Source organism: Mesoplodon bidens (genome assembly GCF_964165515.1).
Source record: "Mesoplodon bidens genome assembly, chromosome: 2".
NCBI lineage: Eukaryota > Metazoa > Chordata > Mammalia > Artiodactyla > Ziphiidae > Mesoplodon > Mesoplodon bidens.
In genome coordinates, this window is record NC_138177.1 from 116,634,615 (window position 1) to 116,659,649 (window position 25,035).

The 25,035-nt window shown below is 42.6% G+C and overlaps 2 protein-coding genes across 2 annotated transcripts; both read right to left on the bottom strand.

Moving 5' to 3' along the window:
• Positions 1-4,722: 4,722 nt before the first annotated feature.
• On the bottom strand, positions 4,723-7,232 carry LOC308630400 (melanoma-associated antigen B5-like; the record flags this gene model as incomplete). Its single annotated transcript, XM_081259054.1, is given in 4 exon segments — positions 4,723-4,778; positions 4,781-5,072; positions 5,076-5,770; positions 7,178-7,232. Coding segments are annotated over 4 exon segments (1,098 nt in total).
• Positions 7,233-9,155: 1,923 nt separating this feature from the next.
• LOC308613126 (melanoma-associated antigen B4-like) lies at positions 9,156-12,470 on the bottom strand. The gene is made up of 2 exons (XM_081226135.1): positions 12,416-12,470; positions 9,156-10,907 (listed from the first exon to the last, which is right to left on the bottom strand). The coding sequence occupies exon 2, from the start codon at positions 10,844-10,846 to the stop codon at positions 9,806-9,808; it is 1,041 nt and encodes a 346-aa protein (XP_081082261.1). The 5' UTR covers positions 10,847-10,907; positions 12,416-12,470; the 3' UTR covers positions 9,156-9,805.
• Positions 12,471-25,035: the final 12,565 nt, after the last annotated feature.

Sequence of the window (25,035 nt, forward strand, 5' to 3'; positions counted from 1 at the left end):
TGGTCAGGACTAAATAAGATTGGAATCAATTTAATTAAGTAAATGAGCTTAAGTATCAAAAGTAAACTGGTACAAAATTGAAATTTGGTTTTATCTCTGTTAAAAGGACAAAGGTTTTTTTTTTTTTTTTTTTTTTTCTATTGGTCTGCTCTTGATAAGAAGAGATTATGAAAGGTTTTTCTTTACCTTGAAGGAATCTGACCAAAAAATATATATAGTGTCTTGTCTTATCTTTATCGGGTCTTTGATTGCTTAAGTAAACCTAGTCCTCTGGGTGTTAAAAGAGTGACATTTTGCTCAGAACCATATAACCTTCTATATTTGCCTATGAAATCTTTAATTGTTACTTTGGTTACATGGATAAATAAGCATTGTTTCACAGTGACCTATTTGACTAAGTGTTTTAAAGCCTCTTTGATATTTTTGACAAGATTCCCCCAAATCAAATTCTATATGAAGTCTTTTTGACTTAGAACTAACTTTGAGATATGAGTTATTTCGGAGGGCCCCTGAAATATCTCAAAGATTTGTTCTCTCTCCTTATAAAAAGAGAGATATTAAACTAATTAGCAGTATTTGGTATGTTAAATTACATGGGAAGCATTGTCAAATAAGAAGTAACGTTAAGCCTTTTTTATGTTGTGACTGTATAGATATGTATTATAAGTGTTCCAGAAATTATGTGAAATTACTGGAAGTCTTATATGTCCTGGCATAAAATGTTGTCTGTCACCAAAATTGAAGCTCACACGAAAAGGACTAAACCCAAGTGTCACGGAAACACTGAAGCTGACTTTTATGCACAGGCAGCAACAAAAAAAGAATCTGTAAAGATTGTGGCACGTGTGGATGAAGTCCATTTTGCTTCTGCCAAAAAACTGACCCTTAATCGCCAGACTTTTGCCATCCTGATGTCCGTTTAACATAGCACCAGTCTGCCCCTGAATTGGAGAAATTAAATGGGTAAATAATAGCTATAAAATAAATAGCTGGGGCTATGAGAAACCCAAGATGGCCCCTTGGTTCCTCCCAGCTTTCTGGCAACCCCCTCCTATTTAAGATAACTCAAATTATAAATAGACATTGGTAGGAAGATTTCTATAAAATTGTGCAAAAAGTTTACCAGCAATGTCTGACCTGGCAGGTCCATAACCCTGGGAAGAAAAAAAAAAAAAAAAAGATTTTTGTCCCCAGAGGCCTGAAGACCTCCTTTCGCTGGACCGTTTGAACACCTGCAACTGGATTTCATTTATTTGTCACTTAGTATGAGTTATCAAAGCATTCTTGTTATTGTATGTATATTTTCTGGATGGGTTGAAGCCTTCCCTTGCTGCAAATCTGATTCCCTCACAGTGTCAGATAAACTGTTTAGAAAATGTGTTCTCCAATTCGGGTACACCTTTTATAATATCCAGTGATCAAGGCACAGATTTCCCTGGGCAAATCATACAAGCCTTAACAAAAACCTTGCAAACTTCTTGAAATTATCACTGTCCCTATCACCCACAATCTTCAGGGAAGATCGATAGAACTAATGGAAGAACTGGACTCAAGCAGAACAAGAATTAACATGGGACCGAATGAATTGATGAATATGATTATAATTTTCATGATTTTTTTGTCTGAAATATTACTGATTTTTAAAAATCTTTCATTTTCCAGATATAAGGAAATTTTTAAACACTTAACAGCAATTTGATAAATTATACCTTTATAAATAGAATTTAAACATTTATCTTTTTGTCCTTACCTGATCACTCCAGAATTCAGAAAGTCTCAGTGAGTATTCTTATTTTCTTGGCAAAATAGTTATATGCATAATTGAATAAGAATCTGTTCTTATAGCAGGACACAATTGGAAACATTTGTTATATTACCAAGACTTTGACTGGAATGTCATATTTGACAGAGATCCATGTAGACTCAGATATGACCAGATAGCTTGAAGGAGCTAAGGTCGACTTTATAAAACCATAAAGCCCCTTGAAAAAACAGCCTAGGACCTTGCTGACAGGGTTCCCAGCAGCTTCCCAGCAGCCTTACCAGGTAAGTAAGGAAGGCCACTTCCTGGCAGGCACAGGAGCCTCAGGATATTTGGGGGACTTCAGGAAGAGAGGAATTCACCCAAATCTCTAGGTATAATAGGAACTCTGACGACAAGTCTTCGGTTTGGCTTCCTGGCCTTGAGAAGCTATTAAAATTTCACTCTGGAGACTACTTATGAAAATTTCCAGCAAAACAGATTTAAAAGAGCCTATATGGCCCGTTGCTATTCTTGCTGGACTTAACATAAATAATCAGGCCAAGTCTATTGAATCTAGGCTTATTTTGCAAACAAATTAGTCTTAATTTTGCTTTCTTTGGTAGAGATGAGGGAGATTTTAGAGAGAAAAAATAGTTTCAATAGAAACTATGCTATGCACTTGTGGATATTAGATTCTAGTGCTATTCCTTTTCCTTGAAGTTTTGTCATTTACCTGTAAACTGGACTGGATCCTGAATTTTTCTAGTTTCCTCCAATATCTGGCTGCAACTCTCTAACATTTCCTGTTTTCTCTCATTCTTTTGATGTATCTGCGGTGAGAAGGTGTGCTCTATGTCCTACTCCTCTGCCAACTTGACCTGCTCCTCTCTCCCATCCTTTTGACTTGAATCATTGAGAACTAAAACTGTTCTTTTCCTGAAGCCCTGCACACTGAAGCTAGACGACTTGATATAAACATCAGAGAAATTGCCACAACAGCTCATATTTAAACAATCTTCATGCCAGTTGCTGTATGAGCCACTCAGAAAGTTAACCTGAACACCCAGTGACATCATCAGAGACATTTCAAACTGCAATAGATGCTTCGAAACTGACACCTACAAATCTTCTTGACTGACTGCCCCCTGGGCTCAGAAACTGGTTTATAACCAGCTCCAATCATTAACCTTTTTTTTTCTTTTGTTTCCATAGAAATGCCTCTTATTAAATACCTGATATTGCTTGCACCATAGACCTAGCTTTGGGAGCCCATCTGCATCACTACCTCCTGAAATGAGATACAACAATTTAACTGAACTGAACTGTTCTCAGAACTAAGAAACTGGTTCAATGAAATGGAGGACTCTACTAACCCATTCTCTGTCTCCACAGTGACCAGTTCAGCTCTTAATATGTGAAACTTCCAGGGAAGTTTCAGAGGAGCAAACTGTTGAGGCTTAGGGCAGGCTGCCCCCAAATATACCACCATGGCATATTGATTATTTTGAATTAAAGTTATTTAAGAAACAGCCAGTGCAGGAGGGGCACTCCGACCCTCCTTTCCGTCTCCCTGAAAGCAGGAAGTAAATCTCTCATGTGAAAGATGCACTCCCTGCAGCTGGAGGTAGAAGGATACCCTTATAGCCAGAAATAGGGAATTCAGGCAGACAGGCCTGTATAAACAAACCTTGTTACTTCTTTAATTTACTACCCCAAGCCCAAATTCTGTTTAGATTCCTTACTAATTGAAGGAATTACCCAAAATGTAAGTTTATTTGTCCTGTCCATTCCTCACAAGTTTATTGTTTCTTGTCTAAAAAGTATAAAAGCTGCCTGCTTTGGCTACTTCTTAAGTCCCACTTCTATGACAGCTCCATGCACATGAATTACAGTTTCTTTATTTTTCTCCTGCTAATCTGTCTTGTGTCAACTTTATTAGTCTAACCACAAGAACTCAAAGGGGTAGTGGGGAATTTCCTCCTCCCTGACATACCTCAAGGCAGTTAACCCTTATTTCTCAGAAACTCCCTGGAGACAATGTACATAGAATACCTGTCTGTGCACTGTATTCTCCTGCATTGAGATAAGAGCAAAGACACCTTAGATTTCTGTCTGTTAGGGGCTGAATTGTGTTCCCCCAAAAATTCATGTTGAAGGCATAAACCCCAGTACCTCAGAATGCGACTGTAGTTGGAGATAAGGTCTTTAAATAGAGCTGGTTAAGTTAAAATGAGGCCATTAGGGTGGGCCATAACCCAATCTGACTGGTGTCTTTATAAGAAGAGATTAGGACACAAAAGGAGAGACCCGGGATATATGCACACAAAGGGACAGCCAAGTGAAGAGGGTGGCCATCTGCCAGCTGATGAGAGAGGCCTCAGAGGAAACCAACCCTCATCTTGGACTTCCAGCCTCCAGAACCGTGAGAAAATAAATTTCGGTTGTTTAAGCCACCCATTCTGTGGTATTTTGTTGTGGAAGCCCTAACAAATCAATACACTGACTCAGGTAGAGATTTCTTTCTGGATTATCCTTTTACTTTCCCCTAAGTCATAGAGGGCATCTCAACATCTTGTATGACTGCAGCTCCTTGCTTCTAAAGTTGTATGGGCATAGGCTGGGTCTTTATCTTAGCATTGCCAGTACTAGCACAGAGCCTTTTAAAGAGCAGATGCTCAACTGACATTTGGGAAGTAAAAAATAAAGTGAGTAAGAGGTCTAACTTGTTAAGATTTAATACCTCCTACCTTCTTTAATAAGTTAAGCATATTGAGGTATAAATCATTTAATTTTACAAAACAGAAGACTGAAAGGATTAAGAAAAATCTAGGTTTATCATGTTTTCTTTTTAATTATTTTTTACTTTTTCATTCCATTATCCCAACAATTTTACTGTGGGATTCTTTCCCATTTCAACAAAAATCCCTATTGTGATGTCAAATTTTCTTATCTGGATGATTTTTAAAAAGTCTCAGACTTCAGTAAGGGTGGGAGCAGCTGCTGGACATGGCCATGAAACATGCCTGGAAGTGACAGTATTTCCAGGCCTGGCTGCAATCTTGGCTCGATCTCTCTCTTCCTCATCTTGAAAAGCTTCTTCATATCGTGATGAGAAGGCACTGGGAACCATATTGCTGACCTTCACCAAAAATTCCAAGATTTTCATTCTGCTGGTTTCAGCATGGGCTTTTGGGCCCCACAGGAACTCATAGCGTGGAGGATCACTGTTGGGCACCTGGTGGTACTCCAGGTACTTCAGCCTCACTAAATCTTTGGTGATGAGCTTCCTGGGCTCCCTATAGATGAAGTGCTTCTTCCCAGCATATACTCACATCATATTCAGGAATTTCCAGATGTCTTCCTCAGTGGCACAGTTGCCCTTCATGAAGATCACACCCAAGACTGTCATCAAGAGACTGGTCTTAGGTAACCCCCTACCAGCACACACCCTCCCATCGTTGGGGAGTTTCAGCTTGCTGACAAGGTCATATGAGTGGATGGTTGAGTCAACTTTGTTCAAGTCCACCGCAAAGACAGCCTCAGTGCGTTCAGAGGCTTTCTTGAGAATCTCAGCAAATCGGTCTTGGTACTTTTGGTTGACAATCTTCAGCATGTCTTCCTTCATAATGGGCTGCTTCATTTTATATTTGTACAGAAGGAACTTCTCCAACAAATCCATCTGACTAGTTAGAGTATCAATGTATGTGGTCTCAGTAGAAGGTGAGACATCAGAGGAACATGGATGTTCCTCATCTTGACTGTTATCATCTTCATCAGACCTTGTGTCAAAAGTACTTGAAGAAGTGATGGTAGTAGCTGGGGCTTTTGAAGTCCCCTGAGAAGTGCTGTTTGACCCAGTAGCTGATGAGCTCTGGGGATTATCTTCCAAAACAGGAGAAGAGGAGGAGGGGGGTTCTTCTCTTACTGCAGTGGCCTGAACTATCCTGTGACTCTGGGAGTCATCTTGGGCCTGGTGGCGTTTCTCACAGGTGCGGAGCTTACTCTTCTGACCCCAAGGCAGGATGACTGTGCTCAGGGACAATGGTCAGGAGTGTGAGTAGAAGAGCAGGGGATAAGGGTCCACTGGATGAGGAAGGTTGAGAGAGTGTGCAGCTTCAACAGGGAACTACCACCTTGGTTATAAGGTGGGCTACATTTGTAGTTTTCCTTGAGGGCACTGCTCTAAAAACCCATAGGGCTCCTGTTCTCCTAATCAGCCTGTCACTTGGGAAACCTGTTGAAGGAAATTAGAGTCATCTTTAGGCTGCATCTTGCCACCCCTGCCTCAGGCATGCTGGGGCGACAGCAGGGGCTGGTGGTCTTCTACATTGAGGAGTCTGTTATGTCACATTCAAGACCGTCATTCAACTGGTGGCAGGTCATGGGACTCATTCTCTCTGCTGTTCTGAGGTTGACATCACAAACCTCCCTGGGATCTATGAGAAAGAAATGAAGGGGGTCCTGAGCTTATCAGCCCTGTCCAGGTGCCCCCAGTACTGACTGCTCAGTGGGGAGTTTTCTGTCCTGGCCTCTGGAGTCCTCAGTCCTCATTAAGGTTCCTTAATTTGGCTACACATAGGGCCTGATATCCCCACCCCTTTCATTGAATGGTGGCTACACCTTCAAACTAAGGATTTCACCTCCCATAGACCTGATATAAATAAGTGTTGGTGGAGCTTCAGCTTGATAGCCCTTCCCTGGATCCTCAAGGGCTGTAACAAGGAGCAGGGCTGGATTCCTTATCACTTCTATTTGGTGATAAATGATCCCTCAGTCCTTGCTTTGACCTCTGTCATGGCCTGGAATTCCACCCTCCCTTACCCTTAGGCCTGCCCCTTATACTAAGGTCAGCACCACCCTGAAACCCCTAGGAGAAAGTGAGATTCTCCTCATCTGACCATACCTGTCCTTGGTCTTCTGAGGCTGAGAGTAAGGAATGAATTCTATGGTTATGGGGTATGTGGTTCCCTTAGTCCTCAGGGTATTCACCTGGTCTCTGGAAAAACCTGGAAGTCATCCCACTGCTGGCCCTAGGCCATACCCCTTAGACCGTGTCCCTCACCCCCTTGTGACACCATAGGAGGAAATATGTCACATCATGTCAACAAAGCCCAGGTATCCCAGGGATACCAGGAAGGGCATGGTTCTGTGGGGTTCTCTCACAGTCTAAAGGCAGAGGTTTCCTGAAGTCCTCACTCGGGGTTCTCACCTTGACTTCTGGCAGGGCTTGGGACTCCTTCATTTGTTTACCTAAGGACCCTCTCCTCAGACTAAGGTCCTCACTCCCTGAGGTGCTAGAGAGGCAAAGTCGGAATGCCACATGAGGCTACTTCTACCTGTGCCCTTCCAGGGTTGACATCAGGATTCAGGCTCCTTGGGGCTCTCTCTGTTCAGGGTAGGGGTGTGCCCTCAGTCCTCATTCAGGTTCCTCACCTTGACTTCTGAAGGGCCCTACGTTTCCTCTTTCTTTCAACTTAAAGTCACCCATTTAGACCAAAGCTCTTATGTTCCTCTAAACCCTGAAAATAAGTGAGGGGATGCTCAGCCTGGCAGCCCTGCCTTGGCCTTCTAAGTCTGAGAGCAGACACAGGCCAGTCTCTCTGTGACTTCAGTTATTATGTGGTTTTTGTCTCCTCAGTCCTCATTCATCAGTCTTCACCTTGACTCCTATCTCTTCTATGAAAGGCTTCTTGGGAAATGCCACATCCTTGCAAACTCTTAATTGATCTCCTACAACAACTCTTGCAGAGAATAGGTTGAGCCCCAGGAGTGATGTGAGATGGGAAGCTGCTGCCAAGCAATGGCCCCAGCACAGGTGTTGTGCTATCAGAGAAAACACACTGATCTCTTCCTTCTCTTCACTGGCCAGATATAGCCTTATATAACCTCAATTCTAATAGATTTACTTTCTACAGGGAAAGGGCTGAATTAAATGATTGTGTGAGCCCCTGATCTTTTGAGGTTTACTGACATTTCCTTCATAGATAGTTATATTGTCACCAAATGCTATCTCTTTCTTTCCTTATTTGTACCTCACTTTTATTTTCATATTTTTATTACTTATTCCTGGAGCTTTTTATTCCAAAACCATGTTTGGGTTATGAAGTCCTGCTTTTTAACACCTGAAATACATTTTGGAATAGTGAGCAGAAAAATGAAGTGACCCAAGGTCGGCCTCAGCCTGGGAGGAGTGGCACAGTGTGGGCTCTAGAGGGATTCAGAGCCAGGGTTCAGTCCAGCTCCTGTCACTTACCAGCCTTGAATTTGAGAATATTCCAACTTCTTTATCTGCAAAATGAGTCTGAAAAAGTCTATAGTGTAGAACCACAGGCATGCATATGTATGTAAACCACCTGGCAGCTTGAGACAAAGTTTGGTACTTTCAATGAATGGCAATTATTACTAAGATGATTTTGACCCCAAATGATAACAAACTTCCTTCACAGAATTTTATTTCCAGCCTACATTAGAGAATATGCAACTCCAAACAATATAGAAATCCACATCAGCCAAAATGCCAAGCGAGTAAAACTAAGTAGTATTTCCCTATTAGAGCATTTGTTTTAATATTGGTAAGGGGTCATCTTCTCCACATGGATGCAACTAGGAGTTCATTTGTCTCAAGGACCAATAACTTCCCTCCCAGGTGCCTTTTCATCCAAACCACCCCTCATTTCATTCATACCATTGCCACTAAAATTTGAGCCCTCCCTTAGAGTTGGCCAAATTACACCCAAAATAACCTAATTAAAATGCCCTTTTAACGGAGCGAGCTCTGGCAATCCCATCCCACAAAAAGAGAAGACAGTCCAGTGGCTTCTTGGCATCTCATTTCAATGAGTATCACCTTTATTTCTCAGAAACTCTCTGGACAGCTCATGCCTAAAACACCTAGTTTGAGTGTTCACTTGCCCTGGGGCAAGTGCATAGGACCCCTTCCATTCCCTAGGTGGGGATTCTCTCTGGTTTTTCCACATCCCAAACTTAACTGTGAAGATATGTTTTGCATTCCAGGTTTAATCTATCAACTCTTGAGAAACACCATCTGAGTGGCCCTTTCCATCACTCCCACAGCTTCATCTAGCCCACCATGCATCCTGATAATTACTTCCTGCCGAGGGACTAGAAGTTTCCCAAGACCCCACGCGGCCTTCATCAGGTAACTTACAGTTCCTTGCTCTCATTTGGAACCTCCTCTTCCACACCCTCACTTAAAAAAAAAAGTTCATTTGTTTATTTCTTAGAGTGTATCTCACCATCTTCCTTACATGATAGCTGATGCTAGACTCTAAAAATTCTATGGGCAGTGGCTTGGTCTTCATTTTCTTACCAACCATAGTAGTATTGGAGAGGCTTCCAAAGAGAAGATGGTCAATTAATTTGAGAGAGAAAAGAAGGAATGACCAAGAAGTCTTATTTACCATGATTTAATTTTCAAACAGTTTGAATAACCTAAGCAAAGCTAGGTATATATTCTTTAATTTTACAAGCAAAGAGAAAGAGAAGAAGGCAAACTAAGAATTAACCAGCTTTTACTTTTGTATCACCATTTTGAGATCCCAAATATTTTGTGGGATTCTTTCTCATTTCCATGAAAAATCCTATTCCAATGCCATGTTACCTTGTTCTGTAGCAAAAGGAAAATAGTGAAGGCTTTTCAGGGGTTTTTTTACAAATAGCAAACTCTTAATCTTAAAACTGAACATCAATAAACATGACATCCATGACATTAATACACTTTGATTCTGAAGCAAAATAAACCTTCAATGCAGTAATAACATTTGAAAAGATACTAAACATCTCTATCATAAATCTATCTATCTAGCATCTCTCTACCTACTTATCTACCTATCATCTGTCTATCTTTAACTAGGTATTCTTCATATGGAAAGAAGAAAAAAAGATATATATTTTATTAAAACTGCACCTAAACTACCATACTACTTAAAACTGTAAGAACATATATGTTTTGTTCCCTCAACCAATACTATTCTGCACTATTTAGGAGCTTGACTGCTCTCTTCCAAAACAAAGTGAGCAATCTGCCCGCTGCCTCCCTCCCTACATGTGGGAGGAGCTGCGGGCCTTGGCCCTGGAAGGTGCTCTGCGCTCAGCAACAGCTACAGCCCTGGCCGTGGCTCTCACTCCTGCTCTCTCTACCTCATCTTTCAGAGCCTCCTCATAGAGATCTGCGAAGGCCCTGGGGACGGTATCATTGATCTTGGCCAGAAACTCCAGCACTTTCATCTTGCTGGTTTCAGCGCAGGCTCTCGGGCCCCACAGGAACACATAGCGCGGAGGATCGCTGTTGGGCACCTGGAGGTACGCCAGGTACTCCTGCTGCACGAAATCTTTGATGAGCCCACTGGGCTCCCCAAAGATCGAGTGCCTCCTCCCAGCATACAAACCCAACGCATTGAGGAATTCCCAGAGCTCCTCCTCGGTGGCCCGGTTGCCCTTCGTGAAGATCTTGCTCAGGACAGTTATCAGGAAACAGGCCGTGCGCAGCCCCGACACACCACTCGGATTTCCCTCGCTGGGGAGGCCCAGCTTGCTGAGGGCGTAGGAGTGACTGCTGGGGTCGACTTCCTTCAGCTCGAGGTCAAAGACCAGCTCCATGTACTCAGAGGCTCTCCTGAGGATCTCAGGGAAGTGCTTCTTGTACTTCCTGTTGACAATCTTCAGCAGTGTAGCCTTCGGGATGGGCTCCTTCGTCTTGTACTTCTCCAGCAGGAACTGCACCAACTCACAGACATTCCTGGTCAGAGGATCGCTGTAAGTGCTGTGAATGGAAGGTGCTGCCTGGGCGGTACTTGCACTTTTCTCATCTTGGCTCCGGGCACCCTCTTCAGATCCTGGGCATGAAACCCCTGCATCACGAGAGCTAGTGGCTGGGGCTCCCTGAGGCTCCTGGTGAGTGCCAGCAGCAGGGGAGCTCGGGGAAGTACCCCGAGAAACAGAAGCGGGGCCGGAGGGCGACTCTTCTATCTCTGCCACCGCCGCCACCTCAGTGGCCTGGGCACCCTTGAGACTCTGAGTCTCCCCCCGGGCCTGGGGGCGTTTCTCCTGGGCATGGGGCTTCCTCTTCCGGCCCCGAGGCATGATGACAGAGGTCAGGGCCAGCAGGCGGGAGTGTGGGCAGGAAGGCAGGCAACGAGGGCACCTGGGGGAGGGACAAGGAGATGCTGTGAGCACCTTCAGTGGGGAGATTCCTCCCTGGCTTTAACCAAGGCCGCCTCTGCAGGGTCCTTGAGGGCACTGCCCGAGGACCCACAGGGCTCCTGTTCTCCTGCTCAGCCTATCCCCTGAGAGCCCTGTGGAGGACGGTCGACTGAGCCTTGGGGCACAGCCAGCCAGCCCTGCCTGGGCGGTACAGGGGTGACAGTGGGGGCTGGCAGGGGAGGTAGGTCCCCGCGGTTCCCATTCAGAGTCAGGATGACAGTTGTTGGCAAGACTCCCCCACCCCCCCACCCCATGCCCTCTGCTGCTCTGAAGTTGACACCACCATCTTCCATGACACCCAGGAGGAGGAAAGGAGGGAGCGTTCAGCCCACCACCGAAGGGTCCTGGGACCCTCCCTTCTGCTGCCTGGTGGCTGCCCCTTCAGAACAAAGCTCTAACCTCCCCTGGACCTGGCAGAGGAAATTACGGGCAGTCTCAGCCTGACAGTCCTTTCTTGGGAGTTTAAGGGTTGACAGGAGGGGACAGGCCATATTCTCTCTGGTCCCTTCTCTTCGGGGTGGGTGACTCCCTTAGTCCTCACTTGGGGTCCTCCCTGGACAGCCGGTGCAGCCTGGAGCTCCTCTCTTGCCCCGAGGACCATCTGCTCGCACCAGTGCCGGCACCTCCCTCAGTCTCATTAGGAGGCAGTGAGGGTGACCAGGCGGCCGCACGTGGCAGAGTTTTACCAAGCCTGCAGCATGCAGCAGACAGGTCGAGGCCCAGTGGTTGGCGGCCCCACTGGCCCTCACTCAAGGGCTTGGGCTGACTCTTGGCAGTGCTTAGGGACGCGCCTTCTGCTGGCCTGCACCTCCCCTCTCAGACAGCAGCCCTCCCTTCTCCGTGTGTGGCCAGAAGGAAGCGGCTGACAACAGGGGAGGGGTTCTGAGGTGCCCTTGTGACGGGGAGGACGGTCCTCACCCTGACTCCTCCCGTGCCCTGGAAATCCTCCCTCTGCTGACCTGCAGCCAGCCCCTCAGAACAAGGCCCCCTCCTCCCTGGGTCTCCCACGTCCGTCCGTCTGTCCGCATTCGCACTGAGGGAGCCCCTCAGCCTTTAGAACTGCCCGGAGGTTCCTAGGCCGACGTCAGGGGTGGGGTCTGCGTGGTCGCCATTTTGGGGTGTGAAGCCACTCAGTCCCCACAGGGGTCCCGTCCTTCACTCCACAGGGCCAGGGACGCTTCCTCAACTGAGGTGAGCCAGGGTCCACCAGCCTCAGGGCGAGGCCTTCCTTGCCCGAGACCCCGCGGGGGAAGCAGATGGACTTTGGGCCTAACAGCCAGGCCCGAGCCTCTTGGGCCGAGAGCAGGGGCGGGGTGGGTGGGGCCTGTGTGGCCGCCTGTTTTCGGAGGGAAAGGGGATTCAGGGTGTCGGGGGCATCCCCGCACTTCTAACTGGGGTTACCTCACACTTTGACACCTGAAGAGACGTGGAATTCCTCCCGCGGCTCACCCTTGCCGAACAGCAGCTCTCAACAATGGCCGCCACAGCGTGCGTTGGAGGACGTCACATCCGGTCATGCGCATCTGGGCTCCAGGAGGACAGCAGGGGCGGGGCGGGGCGGGGCGGGGCGGGGCGGGAGGTGGGGGGTGGTTCCAGGGGAGCTTACTGCAGGCCTGGCACGAGGGCCTTTCATTGACTCTTGGGACTTTTCCCTCTGCTGAGCTGAGTCAGCAGGCATCACACCTTGGCTCTCATTTCTGTCGGCACCCCCAGCCGGAAGCATCTGGGGGCCTGAGCCTCACAGCCATGCCTGGGTCCTCCAAGACTGACAGTGAGGGCTCTTTGGGGCCCCCTCTTCTATGGTGGATGGTGCTCTCAATCCTCTCTCAGTGTCTTCTCTTGACTCCCTGTAGGTGCTGGGCTACCTCCCGTCTGCTGACCTGAGGCCAAGGCCTCACATCAAAGACATCAACTCCCTGAGACTGCTGGTGTGAAGTGCAGGCACATCTCATCTGGACACTGCTGCCTGGAGCCTCCCAGAGATGGCTGCTGCAGGTAAGATGAGCTTAGGGGAAAAGAGGCGACACTTTCTTCTTTGGTTCGGATCCCGTCAGGTCTCACTCAAGGTCCTCACGTTGACTGCTGGCAGGGCCTGCGATTCCTTCCTTCTCTGGTATGAATCCATCTCTGTCCCCAACCATGCCCCACAGAATCCCAGAGGAGTTAGTGAAGGGGCGCCTTAGCCTGACAGTTCTCACTGTGGTCTCTCTTTGTTGACATCAGGGGCATTGCCCAGAAGTTCAGAAATGAATTTCTGTCCTTTTGTACAACTACTGTGTTACTTGCTTTTCTCTTTTAGTCCCTGTGTGATAGTCTATTAAGATGATCATTTAAAAAGGCCAGTTGTCATCCACTCACAAAGTTTCAGATGGTTATTTCACAGCCTGTGGACCATACTGCCACATCCAGCCCAATCTTTGGTGTCCCATGCTCCTGGCATGCAGGCTCTGAAATGCTGCCTCAGGTTCCTTCAGTGAAGCAGTAGAGATTCATGGTCCCAGAGCACAGTGGAAGAATCCAGGGCTCAAGTTTCAAGGCTTTTCTCTAATCAATCCTGTCATCTGCCTCTCTTGCAGGCTACAGACCTGTCTCGAATTCAGGGCATCCCCCTACTTGCCCACACTCAGGTTCTAGTTCAGTGGAGACTTATTGTCCCTCAGGGATTATTTAGTTTTGTGTTTTTGCTGTTGTTAATGTTTTTTCTTTATTCCTTCTATAATTTTTCCAAGGTTGATTTTGGGTACAGGAAACAGTAGCCCATGTTTGATTGTCATCAGTTGCTATGGATAAGGTACTAAATCTGTAAATGAATTAAACAAAATCGATATTCTTACAATATCTGTGCCTCACGAGTACACATAACATACTATTCTGGTTGAGACTTCTTTTTCCTACGTCAATCAGGAAATTCTTGTTGTTGCCTCCATGTAGATTATATACATTTTTGTATGGTTTCTTTCTAGGTATGTTTTTTATATTGTTGCTTTTGTCTATGTCATTTTTTCTTTTTTCTTTTTTTTTTTGATTTCTTTTAACATCTTTATTGGAGTATAATTGCTTTACAATGTTGTGTTAGTTTCTGCTTTATAACAAAGTGAATCAGTTATACATATGTCCCCATATCTCTTCCCTTTGCATCTCCCTCCCTCCCACCCTCCCTATGCCACCACTCTATGTGGTCACAAAACACCGAGCTGATCTCCCCGTGCTTTGCGGCTGCTTCCCACTAGCTATCTATTTTACGTTTGGTAGTGTATATATGTCCATGCCTCTCTCTCGCTTTGTCACAGCTTACCCTTCCCCCTCCCCATATCCTCAAGTCCATTCTCTAGTAGGTCTGTGTCTTTATTCCCGTCTTACCCCTAGATTCTTCATGACATATTTTTTCTTAAATTCCATATATATATGTGTTAGCATATGGTATTTGTCTTTCTCTTTCTGACTTACTTCACTCTGTATGACAGACTCTAGGTCTATCCACCTCATTAAAAATAGCTCAATTTCGTTTCTTTTTATGGCTGAGTAATATTCCATTGTATATATGTGCCACATCTTCTTTATCCATTCATGCGATGATGGACACTTAGGTTGTTTCCATCTCCAGGCTATTGTAAATGAAGCTGCAATGAACATTGTGGTACATGACTTTTTTTGAATTATGGTTTTCTCAGGGTATATGCCCAGTAGTGGGATTGCTGGGTCGTATGGTTGTTCTATTTTTAGTTTTTTAAGGAACCTCCATACTGTTCTCCATAGTAGCTGTATCAGTTTACATTCCCACCAACAGTGCAAGAGAGTTCCCTTTTCTCCACACCCTTTCCAGCATTTACTGTTCATAGATTTTTTGATGATGGCCATTCTAACAGATGTGAGGTGATACCTTGTAGTTTTGATTTGCATTTCTCTAATGATTAGTGATTTTGAGCATCCTTTCACATGCTTGTTGTCGACGTGTATATCTTCCTTGGAGAAATGTCTATGTAGGTTGTCTGCCCATGTTTGGATTGGGTTGTTTGTTTTTTTGATATTCAGCTGCATGAGTTGCTTGTATGTTTTGGGGGTTAATCCTTTGTCAGTTGCTTCATTTGCAAATATTTTCTCCCATTCTGAGGGTTGTCTTTTCGTCTTTTTTATGGTTTCCTTTGCTATGCAAAAGCTTTTAAGTTTCATTAGGTCCCATTTGTTTATTTTTGTTTTTCTGTCCATTTCTCTAGGAGGTGTATGAAAAAGGATCTTGCTGTGATTTTTTGTCATAGAGTGTTCTGCCTATGTTTTCCTCTAAGAGTTTGATGGTGTCTGTCCTTACATTTAGGTCTTTAATCCATTTTGAGTTTATTTTTGTGTATGGTGTTAGGGAGTGTTCTAATTTCATTCTTTTACATGTAGCTGTCCAGTTTTCCCAGCACCACTTATTGAAGAGGGTGTCTTTTCTCCACTGTATATTCTTGCCTCCTTTATCAAAGATAAGGTGACCATATGTGCGTGGGTTTATCTCTGGGCTTTCTATCCTGTTTCATTGATCTATATTTGTGTTCCTGTGCCAGTACCATACTGTCTTGATCACTGTAGCTTTGTAGTATAGTCTAAAGTCAGGGAGCCTGATTCCTCCAGCTCCATTTTTCTTTCTCAGTATTGCTTTGGCTATTCGGGGTCTTTTGTGTTTCCATACAAATTATGAAATTTTTTGTTCTAGTTCTGTGAAAAATGCCAGTGGTAGTTTGATAGGGATTGCATTGAATCTGTAGATTGCTTTGGGTAGTAGAGTCATTTTCACAATGTTGATTCTTCCGATCCAAGAACGTGGTATATCTCTCCATCTAGTTGTATCATCTTTAATTTTTTTCATCAGTGTCTTATAATTTTCTGCATACAGGTCTTTTGTCTCCTAAGGTAGGTTTATTCCTAGATATTTCATTCTTTTTGTTGGAATGGTGAATGGGAGTGTTTTCTTAACTTCACTTTCAGATTTTTCATCATTAGTGTATAGGAATGCAAGAGATTTCTGTGCATTAATTTTGTATACTGCTACTTTACCAAATTCATTGATTAGCTCTAGTAGTTTTCTGGTAGCATCTTTAAGATTCTCTATGTAGAGTATCATGTCATCTGCAAACAGTGACAGCTTTACTTCTTCTTTTCCAATTTGGATTCCTTTTATTTCCTTTTCTTCTCTGATTGCTGTGGCTAAAACTTCCAAAACTATGTTGAATAATAGTGGTGCGAGTGGGCAACATTGTCTTGTTCCTGATCTTAGTGGAAATGCTTTCAGTTTTTCACCATTGAGGAGGATGTTGGCTGTGGGTTTGTCATATATGGCTTTTAGCATGTTGAGGAAAGTTCCCTCTATGCCTACTTTCTGCAGGGTTTTTATCACAAATGGGTGTTGAATTTTGTTGAAAGCTTTCTCTGCATCTATTGAGATGGTCATCTGGTTTTTCTCCTTCCATTTATTAATATGGTGTATCACGTTGATTGATTTGCATATATTGAAGAATCCTTGCATTCCTGGGATAAACCCCACTTGATCTTAGTGTATGATCCTCTTAATGTGCTGCTGGACTCTGTTTGCTAGTATTCTGTTGAGGATTTTTGCATCTATGTTCATCAGTGATATTGGCCTGTAGTTTTCTTTCTTTGTGACATCTTTGTCTGGTTTTGGTATCAGAGTGATGGTGGCCTCGTAGAATGAGTTTGGGAGTGTTCCTCCCTCTGCTATATTTTGGAAGAGTTTGAGAAGGATCGGTGTTAGTTCTTCTCTAAATGTTTGATAGAATTCGCCTGTGAAGCCATCTGGTCCTGGGCTTTTGTTTGTTGGAAGATTTTTTATCATAGTTTCAATTTCAGTGCTTGTGATTGGTCTGTTAATACTTTCTGTTTCTTCCTGGTTCAGTCTCGGAGGGTTGTTCATTTCTAAGAATTTGTCCATTTCTTCCAGGTCGTTTATTTTATTGGCATAGAGTTGCTTGTAGTAATCTCTCATGATCCTTTGCATTTCTTCAGTGTCAGTTGTTACTTCCCCTTTTTCATTTCTAATTCTATTGATTTGAGTCTTCTCGCTTTTTTTCTTGATAAGTCTGGCTAATGGTTTATCATTTTTTTTTTTTTTTTTTTTGCGGTACGTGAGCCTCTCACTGTTGTGGCCTCTCCCGTTGCAGAGCACAGGCTCTGGACGCGCAGGCTCAGTGGCCATGGCTCACGGGCCTAGCCACTCCGCGGCATGTGGGATCTTCCCGGACTGGGGCACGAACCCGTGTCCCCTGCATCGGCAGGCAGACGCTCAACCATTGCGCCACCAGGGAAGCCCTGGTTTATCAATTTTGTTTATCTTCTCAAAGAACCAGCTTTTAATTTTATTGATCTTTGTATCATTTCTTTCATTTCTTTTTCATTTATTTCTGATCTGATCTTTATGATTTCTTTCCTTCTGCTAATATTGGGCTTTTTTTGTTTTCTTTCTCTAATTGCTTTAGGTGTAAGGTTAGGTTTTTTATTTGAGATTTTTCTTGTTTCTTGAGGTAGGATTGTATTGCTGCAAACTTCCCTCTTAGAACTGCTTTTGCTGCATCCCATAGGTTTTGGGTCATCGTGTTTCATTGTCATTTGTATCTAGGTGTTTTTTGATTTCCTCTTTGATTTCTTCAGTGGTCTCTTGGCTACTAAGTAGTGTGTTGTTTAGCCTCCCTGTGTTTGTATTTCTTACAAATTTTTTCCCGTAATTGATATGTAGTCTCATAGCGTTGTGGTCAGAAAAGGTACTTGATACGATTTCAATTTTCTTAAATTTACCAAGGCTTGATTTGTGACATGAGATATGATCTATCCTGCAGAATGTTCCATGAGCACTTGAGAAGAATGTGTGTTCTGTTGTTTTTGGATGGAATGTCCTATAAATATCAATTAAGTCCATCTTGTTTAATGCATCATTTAAAGCTTGTGTTTCTTTCTTTACTTTCATTTTGGATGATCTGTCCTTTGCTGAAAGTGTGGTGTTAATGTCCCCTACTATGATGGTGTTACTGTCGTTTTCCCTCTTATGGCTGTTTGTATTTGAGTTATGTATTGAGATGCTCCTATGTTGTGTACATAAATATTTACAGTTGTTATATCTTCTTCTTGGATTGATTCCTTGACCATTATGTAGTGTCCTTCTTTGTCTCTTCTAATAGTCTTTATTTTAAAGTCTATTGTGTCTTATATGAGCATTGCTACTCCAGCTTTCTTTTGATTTCTATTTGCATGGAATATGTTTTTCTATCCCCTCATTTTCAGTCTGTATGTGTCCCTGGGTCTGAATTGGTTCTCTTGTAGACAGCATATATATGGGTCTTGTTTCTGTATCCATTCAGCCAATCTGTGTCCTTTTTTGGAGCATTTAGTCCATTTACATATAAGATAATTATCGATATGTATGTTCCTGTTACCATTTTCTTAATTGTTTGGGGTTTATTGTTGCAGGTCTTTTCCTTCTCTTGTGTTTCCTTCCTAGGGAAGTTCCTTTAGCATTTGTTGTAAAGCATTTGTTGTAATGTGGTCTCTCTGGTTTGGTGGTGCTGAATTCTCTTAGCTTTTGCTTGTCTGTAAAGGTTTTAATTTCTCTGTCAAATCTGAATGAGATCCTTGCTGGTTAGAGTAACCTTGGTTGTAGGTTTTACTCCTTCATCACTTTAAATATGTCCTGCCACTCCCTTCTGGCTTGCAGAATTTCTGCTGAAACATCAGCTCTTAACTTACTGGGGATTCCCTTATGTGTTTTTTGTTGTTTTTCCCTTGCTGCTTTTAATATTTGTTCTTTGTATTTAATTTTTGATAGTTTGATTAATATGTGTCTTGGCGTGTTTCTCCTTGGATTTATCCTGTATGGGACTCTCTGTGCTTCCTGGACATGATTAACTATTTCCTTTCACATGTTAGGGAAGTTTTCAATCATAATCTCTTGAAATATTTTCTCGGTCCCTTTCTTTTCCTCTTCTTCTGGGACCCCTATAATTCGAATGTTGGTGTGTTTAATGTTGTCCCAGAGGTCTCTGAGACTGTCCTCAATTCTTTTCATTCTTTTTTCTTTATTCAGCTGTGCAGTAGTTATTTCCACTATCTTATCATCCAGGCCACTTATCTGTTCTTCTGCCTCAGTTATTCTATTGATCCCTTGTAGAGAATTTTTAATTTCATTTATTGTGTTATTCATCACTGTTTGTTTGCTCTTTGGTTTTTCCAGGTCCTTGTTAAACGTTTCTTGTATTTTCTCCATTCTGTTTCCAAGATTTTGGATCATCTTTACTATCATTATTCTGAATTCTTTTTCAGGTAGACTGCCTATTTCCTCTTCGTTTCTTAGGTCTGGTGGGGTTTTGCCTTGCTCCTTCATCTGCTGTATGTTTCTCTGTCTTCTCATTTTGCTTAATTTACTGTGTTTGGGGTCTCCTTTTCGCAGGCTGCAGGTTCGTAGTTCCCATTGTTTTTGGTGTCTGTCCCCAGTGGCTAAGGTTGGTTCAATGGGTTGTGTAGGCTTCCTGATGGAGGGGACTAGTGCCTGTGTTCTGGTGGATGAGGCTGGATCTGGTCTTTCTGGTGGTCAGGTCCAAGTCTGGTGGTGTGTTTTGGGGTGTCTGTGGCCTTATTATGATTTTAGGCAGCCGCTGTGCTAATAGATGGGGTTGTGTTTCTGTCCTGTTGGTTGTTTGGCATGGGGTGTCCAGCACTGTAGCTTGCTGGTCGTTGAGTGGAGCTGGGTCTTGGTGTTGAGATGGAGATCTCTGGCAGATTTTTGCCGTTTGATATTACGTGGAGCTGGGAGGTCTCTTGTGGACCAGTGTCCTGAACTTGGCTCTCCCACTTCAGTGGCACAGGCCTGACACCTGGCTGGAGCACCAAGACCCTGTCATCCACATGGCTCACAATAAAAGGGAGAAAGAAAGAAAGAAAACTATATAAGTAAAATAAAGTTATTAAAATAAAAATAAAAAAATAATTATTAAAAAAAATTTTAAGTAATAAAAAATTAAAAAGAATGAAAGAAAGAAAGAAGAGAGCAACCAAACCAAAAAAGAAATTCACCAGTGATAACAAGTGCTAAAATCTATACTAAAAAAAAAAAAAAAGTGTGGAAGGACAGAACTCTAGGACAAATAGTAAAAGCAAAGCTATAGAGACAGAACCACACACAGAAGCATAAACATACACAGTCACAAAAAGAGAAAAAGGAAATATATGTGTATATATATATATATGTGTATATATATATATGTGTGTATATATATATGTGTGTATATATATATATATATATATACGTATATATATACACATATATATATGTGTATATATATATATGTGTGTGTATATATATATATGTATATATATATATATACATATATATATATATGTATCATTGCTCCCAAAGTCCACCTCCTAATTTTGGATGATTTGCTGTCTATTCAGGTATTCCACAGATTCAGGGTATTTCAAGTTGATTGTGGAGATTTAAACTGCTGCTCCTGAGGCTGCTGGGAGAGATTTCCCTTTCTCTTCTTTGTTTATAGGCTCCCAGGGTTCCGCTTTGGATTTGGACCCGCCTCTGCATGTAGTTGGCCTGAGGGCATCTGTTTCTTGCTCGACAGGATGGGGTTAAAGGAGCAGCTGATTCGGGGGCTCTGGCTTACTCAGGCCGGAGGGAGGGAGGGGTATGGATGTGGGGCGAGCCTGCAGTGGCAGAGGCTGGCATGATGTTGCACCAGACTGAGGCGTGCCATTCGTTCTCCCGGGGAAGTTTTCCCTGGATCACGGGACCCTGGCAGTGGCGGGCTGCACAGGGTCCCAGGAGGAGAGGTGTGGATAGTGACCTGTGCTTGCACAGAGGCTTCTTGATGGCTGCAGCAGCAGCCTTGGTGTCTCATACCCATCTCTGGGGTCCACACTGATAGCTGTGGCTCACACCCATCTCTGGACCTCGTTTAGGCAGTGCTCTGAATCCCCTCTCCTCACGCACCCCGAAATAATGGTCTCTTGCCTCTTCAGCAGTTCCAGACATTTTCCCAGGCTCCCTTCTGGCTAGCTGTGGCACACTAGCCCCTTTCAGGCTGTGTTCACGCCGCCAACCCCAGTCCTCTCCCTGGGATCTGACCTCCAAAGCCTGAACCTCAGCTCCCAGCCCCTGCCCACCCCGGCGGGTGAGCAGACCAGCCTCTCAGGCTGGTGAGTGCTGGTTTTCACTGATCTTTTGTGCGGTAAACTCTCTGCTTTTCCCGCTGCACCCCTGTTGCTGCGCTCTCCTCCGTGTCTCTGAAGCTTACCCCTTTGCCACCTGCAGTATCCGCCCGCGAAGGGGCTTCCTAGTGTGTGAAAACGTTTCCTTCTTCACAGCTCCCTCCCACTGGTGCAGGTCCTGTCCCTACTTTTTGTCTCTGTTGTTTTTCTTTTTTCTTTTGCCCTACCCAGGTACGTGGGGAGTTTCTTGCCTTTTGGGAGGTCTGAGGTCTTCTGCCACCATTCAGTAGGTGTTCTGTAGGAGTTGTTCCACATGTAGATGTATTTTTGATGTATTTGTGGGGAGGAAGGTGATTTCTGCATGTTTCTCTTCCACCATCTTGAAGCTCCTTCCTCCTATTGACGTTAAATTAGCACATGAAAATGTATTCAACATCCTTATTCATCATGGAAATAAAAATTAAAACCACAATGAAATATCATACCCACTAGAATGGCCAAAGTAGAGACAATACCAAAAGACTGTGAGCATGCAGAGATACTGGATAATTCACACATCACTGTTGGTAATGAAAATGGTACAGCCATTCTGGAAAATAGTTTGGCAGTTTTTTTAAAAAGTTAAACATGTAATGACCCCGCAGTTGCACTCTTGTGCATTTATCCCAGAGAAATGGAAACTTATGTTCACACAAAAACCTGTATGCAAATGCTCATAGTAGCTTTTTTTTTCATGGTAGACAAGAGTTGCAGTCCAGACATCCTTCAACTGATGAATAGTGAAACAAGATCTGGTACCTAAACACATGGAATACTACTTAGCAATAAAAAAAATGAGTAATGATATGCACAACAGAGAATAATGCTGAGTGAAAATAGCCAATCCCATAAATTAATACTACCGCTAATTCTATTTATATAAACTTTTCAAACGACAGTGTTCCAAAATGTTGAGAAATTGGTCTTTGCCAGGGCTTAGGGAGGTGGACAGGGTGGGAGAAGGAAGCTGCATTAATAAAAGGGCAACATGAGAGATCCTTGTAGTGATTGAACAGGTCAGTATCTTGACTGTGATGGTGGAAACATAGACCTACACATATCATAAAGTTGTGTAGAATTACATTTACACACTCACACTGCCCCACAGAAACATACATGAGTATGTGTAAAACTGAGAAAATGTAAATAAAATTAATGGATTATATCAATGCCAATATCTTGGTTGTGACATTGCTCCATAGTTTTAAATGTTAACGTTGGGGGAAACTGAGCAAAACATTCATAGGATCTGTATTCTAGTATTATTTTTACAGCTGCATGTGAATTCACAGAGACCTCAATAAAAATTTCAATTAAAAATAGTAAAATAAGGGTCTTTTATTTTATATAATATTGAATAAATGAAACCATCAAATAATTATAATTTTGTGAGACATTCTCCCTACAAGAATATTGATACTTGACAATAAAGAACCACATTCATATATTCATTTTATAAGGCTAGAGCTGGTATCAAATTGGAAGATGGATTTGGAAGTATTGACATGCAACATACATGTGCTCTGGAAGAGTAGGAAGAGACAGTGTTTAGAATTAATAGGCAAATTATGTCAAGTGAATCACTGAGAAATATTTGGGGCAATGACTCTGAAATTTTACTGTGCTTACAAATTACTTGGAGAACTTGTTAAATACTCAGATGCCAGGATACAACCCAGAGGTCCTGATTCAGTAGATATGGAAAGGGGCTCTGGCATCATCCCAGGTGATCTTGATGGCATCAGTTCACAGACAATAATTTAAAAATCACTGATTTACAGATAATGCTTTGCAAGACAATAAGTTATGTGTTCTTTAAGTATATAGAAATATATTGATGATTACTACCATCAGTGACTTTAGTATCAACTTAAAACTGAAAATTTAATTGAAAGAAATTGAGAATTTAACCACATGTTATATGAGTGAATAAATAGAATATCATTTCTACTTACTGCATGAGAACAAAATGAAAGACTACATATTCATATTAGAAACATTTTTGTTTTTATGAATTTAAAATGGTTTTCTCTGTCCAGGAGAGCATACAATTTTATAGAGTGGTGTCATGAAGATATGATTGATAAATAATCAGCTAGTGATTCTGAAAAATATGAATATTATAGTGGTTGATAGGGTTAATTTATTTCTTATGACTATTTTCTAGATCAGATTCCTAAGTAATCAGTAGACTTGTTATATATACAAAATAAGCACAGTACACTAATAGACAAGGGAAGTAGATTGTTTTTTCTATTTTTCAGAATTTTATATGTTTTTATGCACTTAAGTTTACTTTTGAATATAGATATGTCTATTGAACTTTCTATTAGCAGCAACTATCATTATAATACTGAATAATAAACATCTCCAAATAAAGTGGCTTACATTTATTCTAATGTTTATAGGTTGCAGGTGATTTAGGATGGTCTCAACCTGGGCAGATCTGCTTCAGGATGCTGATAAGTGGATAGACTAGTATGAATCTTCACATGTCTCATTTTAGGATTCAGTCTGAAAACACAGGGTATGTTGCTCTCATGAAACATAAGAAGGATAAAGCATAAAAGTATGAGGATAAGCCAACCACACAAACACTTTTTAAGCATCTGTTCCCTTCAGTTCTGCTAACATCCCATTGTCCAATGTGATTAACGTGGCCAAACCCAAAGTCATGGAGTGGGGACATTCACTTCAACTACAATGATGCTATGGCAAAGGTGAGGATGTACATACCACTCTCCCAGGAAGCATAAAATTGAGTAGAATCATTAGCTCCAATGATCAGATTCTTGGTGAACAATATTACCTTTTAAAGGTAGTTTATTTGGGAATTATAAGAGATACCATATTTATTTCAATTCTATATTAACATTACATATAACTTTTATATTTACAGTAGTTCTTTAAAAATCTTAATTTTAACTAAAATCAACTTTGTGTTTCTTACTACACAGCATCTTTTATCTATGGAATATTGGCCTTGTATAATAATATTTGTATCAGTTATTTTTTGCAATGTAACAAATCATCCCAAAATTAATGGTTTAAACCAACAATTTTTTATTTGCTTACTATTTTGCAGGTCAACCATTTGGGCTGTGCTCAGCTAGAATATCTTGCCCCTGTAGGGCCATTGGGATAGCTGAGGAGTTTAGGAAGTCTGGATCATTTTCTCCACATGGTCTTGTTACCGAGTATAAGTTCTAAGTTCATACTGCTTGCAGCAGAACAGGCCAATAAATTGAGAGACAAGGTGTTGGAGCAAGGAATAGTGACCTTATTCAGGAAGCCAGCAGATTGAGAAGATGGCATACTAGTGTCCCAGAGAACCATCTTACCTGGGTTAGAATTCTAAAAGGAAAGGCATGTGGCTGGTTGTTGCAAACTTCTTGGTGCCCTCCAGATCCCAGAGGGGATGTGATGATCCTTTGTTCTTGCACCTGTCCAGATAGGGCTGGTCATGATGTTCTATGAACCTTCAGCAAAACAAACGTTATTTTTTCTTCTGCAACTTTTTATCTCTGTATAAATGAAAGGTCAAACTTGGGAGACAGAGCCTTGAGAAAGAGCTATTATGTATATTTCAGGATACAGGCAACATTCCTTTACAAATGTGCAGAGCCAGCATGACTAAGCACAGGCAATAGAGCACAAAGGTTAGAGCTAAAGGAATAGATCCAATATGGAGTCAGGTTTTTTTTTTTCTCTGTTATAGTCTCTCCTCCTCAAGGAGTCTAGGCTAGATTTGTGCTCCAGGCAGCCGTGTTCCAAAAAGACAAGTGCAGAAAATTCAAGACACTCTGAGATCTCAGATCAAAATTCACACA

What these genes read in the sequence shown, in the direction of transcription:
- LOC308613126 (XM_081226135.1), bottom strand. Translation starts at nt 10,846, where the DNA reads ATGCCTCGGGGCCGGAAGAGGAAGCCCCATGCCCAGGAGAAACGCCCC.